The sequence below is a fragment of the Pituophis catenifer genome, unplaced genomic scaffold (genome assembly GCF_029215685.1).
Source record: "Pituophis catenifer annectens isolate HBS135680 unplaced genomic scaffold, rPitCat1.0.hap2 SCAF_2, whole genome shotgun sequence".
Classification (NCBI taxonomy): Eukaryota; Metazoa; Chordata; class Lepidosauria; order Squamata; family Colubridae; genus Pituophis; species Pituophis catenifer.
In genome coordinates, this window is record NW_027256882.1 from 15,431,812 (window position 1) to 15,436,789 (window position 4,978).

The 4,978-nt window shown below is 51.3% G+C and overlaps 1 protein-coding gene across 1 annotated transcript; it reads left to right on the forward strand.

Annotated features, from left to right (window-relative positions):
- The first annotated feature begins 731 nt into the window (after window positions 1-731).
- LOC139309894 (major histocompatibility complex class I-related gene protein-like) lies at window positions 732-4,700 on the forward strand. The gene is made up of 4 exons (XM_070934081.1): window positions 732-804; window positions 2,614-2,889; window positions 3,784-4,059; window positions 4,351-4,700. The coding sequence occupies exons 1-4, from the start codon at window positions 735-737 to the stop codon at window positions 4,698-4,700; spliced, it is 972 nt and encodes a 323-aa protein (XP_070790182.1). The 5' UTR covers window positions 732-734.
- Window positions 4,701-4,978: the final 278 nt, after the last annotated feature.

The following is a 4,978-nucleotide window of genomic DNA, read 5'->3' on the forward strand; positions in this document are numbered from 1 at the left end:
GCCTCGGCCTACTTCATCGGTAGAGATACAGACGGGTGAAAGGGAGGCAGAAGGTCCCTCTGTAAGCTGATGCCTCCGTTGGGTTCTGTTTTCTTTGCAAGGGTGGCTGGAACGAGGGAGAAAAGTTTCATCTGTTTATGTTTACAGAAATGGAGAGCCTCACCTTTAGGACAGAAGTCCAAATCTAGCATGTTGTGTAAAATACAGCGCAGATATTCACACAGAAAGTTTGTTATTTACAAGCAATCAATGGGAATTCTTTCACAGGATTACTGTTCACTCCCAATCAATTACATTTGTCCTTTTGGGTAGAAGATTACACTTATTGTACTTGGTACAAGAGAACAAAATCTTCCTATCCAATCATTGTGAGGAATTGCGTGTCGCAGGTCTATAGTTTGTCTGTGTGTCTCTCAAGGAAGCTGCCAAAGAGAAGGGAAGCTTAGACAATCCAGTAGGTAATTTGATCAGTTCAGCTTTTGCTGGCTTGTTTCTACATAATTTGATTTGTTTCTGGCTGGCTTGGTGCTTCAACACTAGTTGAGAGCTTTCTTTTGATGGGATTGTTTTCCTTTTACCCCCTTTGGTAACTGAGAGGAGAAACTTTTCCTACTGGTTGAGATCAGCCAATCACCAGCTCACACTGGATTATTGTATTGTTGGTCTTTGGGAGCGTGTCTTTCTCTGCCTGCAACTTCAGGAGAGAGGAGCGCAGGCTGAGGATCGCGGCCAGGATGCCTCTGCATTCTCTGGCTCTGTCGCTTCTGCTATTGGTGGTGGTCACTTTACGGGAGAGCTGCTTCGGTGAGTCCCTTCCGGGGCCATCAGAGGTTCTGGCCCCTTTTTCTGTTGGTGGGAATCCATCCAGGGAATCTTTCTCCTCCCCACTCCCCAAAAAAGATTATTCCCAGAAAGAGAATCCTGATTTAGTCCTCTTTCTAGTCCGCTTCCCCTCCCCCTCTGGCCACTCTCAGAAGGAACCTCAAAGGGTGGATGGGATTCTGCTGCCTCTTCTCCCCCAGGAGAGCCCCTCTGGGAACAGGACAAGGGTGGCCCCTCCAGATGTTAGTCAAGTCTACCTGGGCACCCTCAAGCACAGTTCTTTTCCCTCCCCCAAAGTGGAGGTTTTCAGCCGTGTTTCCTGGTGATCAGGTCAGTTCACAAACCTCTTGGTTACCTTCGCCCAACCCCTCCACCTGGATCCTCTTTCCTGCCTTTAGCTGTGATCTGTGGCTATTTGTGGCTTCTGGTGTTAGGACGACCGGGGTTGTGTCTGGAATCGGTTCAGTGTATTGGCCGACGCGGAGGCTGGTGTAATTGAACCGTTGGGATAAGGCTGCCTTGTGACTGCAACAGGATAAGAGACTAGAGAGAAACAGTCCTTGAATAATGTTTCTAAAGATCCCGCCTTCTTGACTGTCACTTTCTCCTCGATCCTCTGGTTTCTCCTCTAAGGCAGATTTCATTGCTCAGCAGGACAAGGGAAAGAAGCAGGTTCTGGATCACGGAGAGTCAGATTCCCCCCCTCCTATTCTTAGAGAAAAGCTCTGATCCCTTTGGATGCTGAAATCTCCCCAGAGCAGGAAGTGGATCTGGGGCTCCCTCTCCCCAAAAGCTCTGAGAAGCCCCTGGGATTGTGGGGAGGAGCAGGAAGAAGGAGACCCAGGCCTTTTCCTGTGACTGCGAAGGACTGGGAGACCATACTGGACAGAATAGGAAGTCAGACTATTTCTTTCTCTGGGCTGTGCAAGTATTTCCTTTTTCTGTGTAGATCCAGGTTCTGCCCAAATAAGTCCCGTGAATGATCCTGAAAATGATCTTTAAAATCTTTGGTGCCCTGGGACACCCCCCCCCCCACCCCAGCAGGGGGTGGGGTTTTGACGGAGGCCTTTCTGGAAGGGGAGAGGGCAGAATTGAACACGACTGCACAAAGTTTGGGGATCCTGCTCTCTCTTTGGCCCTGGTTTCCCTTCCCTTCCTCTCTCTCCCCCAACATCTCTGCCTTCCAACCCTTCAGGCCCTCCAGAAGATGCTCCTGTCAGGTTTCGTTGCTATCTTAAATAAACTTCATTCTCAAACGCAAGGTCTCTAATGAATCTTTTTTTTTATTTAAGAATAGGAGAACGACATCCCTGAATTCTGTGTGCAGCCAAAACTGGCACCTCCTTCCAACCCCTCCCTTTCCGTTCTTCAACCCCAATGTCTCATTGGCCATCGTGCAGATCCATCTCTTCGTCCCAAGCACTTTCTTTCCACAGGAATTTCCCCCCTCCCTCTGTCAGCCAGGTAACGCTATCTACTAAAGAGCAGGGAACTAGGTAAAAGTTCATCTCAGCATTAAAGCAAAGCTTCTCCCTCTTTCATTCATGTCAGCGCTGGAGGAGATCATAATTTGGAACTCTGACAGCTCCTTTGCCTCTTGGTCATTCCCTCTTTCCACCCTCTGCTTTTTCTTTCTCTCCCAACATCTCTCCCTTCATTTTCCCCTTCCTCCTCCACCCCCCAAGTCTCTTCTTCTTCCTTCCAGACCTGAAAAGGGGGCCAGCTGTGCCCCACAGGATCAGGGTTCTCCAGCCGAAGTCCATTAACTCTGTCCCTCTGGCTCCGTTCCAGGCGGTTCCTCCCACTCGCTGAAGTATTTCTACACCTCCATCTCGGACCCCAATCAGGAGCTGCCCCACTTTGTTCTTCTGGGGATTGTAGATGGTCAAGTCTTTGTTCACTATGATACCCACAGCCGGAAGCTGAAGCCTCGAGTCTCCTGGATAGAGAAGGCGGGAAAGCTGGACCCCAAGTACTGGGACAGTCAGACCCAGATATCACATGGCGAAGAGGAGGCATTCATAGTAAGCCTGGAGAATCTGAGGAGTCGGTACAATCAGAGCGAAGGTGAGTGATGGGGTAGGTGGTTCCTCCTGCACCATATTCCCCATTCCCAGGAACCAGGGGGGAGGGGAGACCAGGGGGTTGTCCATCTATATGTCTGAATATTGATAGGATGCCCCTGGTGGAGAAGGGAGGAAGGAGACAAGCCAGAGTGGATGGGAGCCTCCTTTTTCAGGCCTGTTTGTATGTTTCTGCTTAGCCCAAAATGGGAACCACCCAGTAGTGGGTTTCAAATCCCATTGCTACCAATTCGCTTTTGGGCACGTGCGTGCGCACATGCACAGAAGCATCTGGGTGGGTTGGTGGAGCTTCCTGCCACTGCTACCAGTTTGCCCAAACTGGTAGCAACCCACTACTGGAACCACCCCTTGTGACCTGCCAATATTTGTGAATATTTGTGAATATAGAGCCAAGATTTATAGTCACAGGGATCCCTGCAGGCTTCTTTGCAGATCTACCAGATCCTCTTCGAGGCCACAAGACTCTCAGTCCCTCTTTGCAGCCACAGATTCAGCAACTCTCTGGGATCCATCCCTTCCTTTCCCCCCCAAGAGTCCGCCCTGCAGAGGAATGGCAGAAGGAAAGATGGAAGGATATCCATCCCTCCAATATTTCTGCAATTCCTTTTTTTCCTGGGTCTCCCTTGGGATCCTCTGCTGGCCTTTCCAGGTTCCCTTTTCCTGGGGAGATTCTGGGGCTCCATCCTAGGTGGGGGGGGGATGCAGGGAGGCAGGTCGAAGGGGGGGGAGAAGGGCAGGTTATTGATGGGGGCTTTCTTTCCCTTGAAGGCTAGGGAGGAAATGGGGGTGTCAGTGCCCTTGTCAACGTTCCTGCAGTGAAGGAGGGTCTCTGTCTATCTTGAGGACTCTCCAAACCATCATCTTGCCCCTATTTCAGGCCTTCACACATTGCAGAGGATGTATGGCTGTGAGCTCCAGAGAGATGGGAGCAAAAGAGGGTTTCTGCAGCTTGGATATGACGGAAGGACCTTTATCACCTTCGACAAGGAGACCCTCACCTGGGTGGCTCCTAACCCCTTGGCCCAGATCACCCAGAGGAAATGGGATGCTATTCCGGGAAAGAGCCAGGGACATAAGGCCTACCTGGAGGAAATCTGCATAGAGTGGCTCCAGAGGTACCTGTCCTACGGGAAGGACACGCTCCTGAGGACAGGTGAGCATCTGGATCCAGGCGGGGCTTTCCTTCTTTATGGCTGGATCTCTTGTACACATTCAGCCCCTTTGGGTCCCTGGCCGGATTTCTTGAATGCATTTGGCCCCTTTGGGTCCATTGTCTTGGATGCCCAGGAGGAACTCTCTTTCCAGCACCTCTCCAGCACACAGGAAGCCCTGTTTGGTTGTGGAGTGGAAGGTACTGGGAGACTTTCCTGCCACTCCCAAGTTTCTCATCCACCTTCTAGGCTCTGGTAGGACTCAGTTAATTCTGGGGGTGCCATTTCTGCAGAGCCCCCAGTGGTGACAGTGACCAGAAGGACAGAGACTGAGGATGGGATGGAGACGCACATCTGCCAGGTCCACGGCTTCTACCCCAAGGAGATCGATGCCTCCTGGAGGAGGGACGGGGAGGTCTGGCTGCAGGACACCCTCCATGGGTCTGTGGCCCCCAATGCGGATGGGACCTACCACTACTGGCTCAGCATCCGGATCGATCCCAAAGAGAGGGGCCGCTATTGGTGCTATGTGGAACACGATGGTCTGCAGGAGCCTCTGGACGTGGCCATAAAAGGTAAGAAGCTGCAGGGAGGGATGGGCTGGGCTCTTTGCAGGCTGGAGGGTTGTGGGAGAGAAATTTGATCTCACCTGTGTCCAGCTGTGAGCATACCTGACTTTTAAGCTGTTGGTTTTTCCTGTGTTTGAGGTTGATGGTTCTGCAGGGACCAGTCCAGGGGTGAAATGCTCCCAGTTTGGACCAGATCGCCCAAAACTGGTAGCGATGACGGCGGGTGGTTCGGAGAACCGGTAGCAAAAATCCCTGCCCACCCCCCAAACCCAGTTGAGCCACGCGATCCTGAGAGGCTTTTTTTTTTTTTTTACTTTTAAAAGCATTTTTTCTTCAGCTGAAAAAATGCTTT

Coding starts and splice junctions, on each gene's coding strand:
- LOC139309894 (XM_070934081.1), top strand. CDS start 735: ATGCCTCTGCATTCTCTGGCTCTGTCGCTTCTGCTATTGGTGGTGGTC. Junction 805..2,613: donor TTTACGGGAGAGCTGCTTCG/GTGAGTCCCTTC, acceptor GCTCCGTTCCAG/GCGGTTCCTCCCACTCGCTG. Junction 4,060..4,350: donor GGACACGCTCCTGAGGACAG/GTGAGCATCTGG, acceptor CCATTTCTGCAG/AGCCCCCAGTGGTGACAGTG.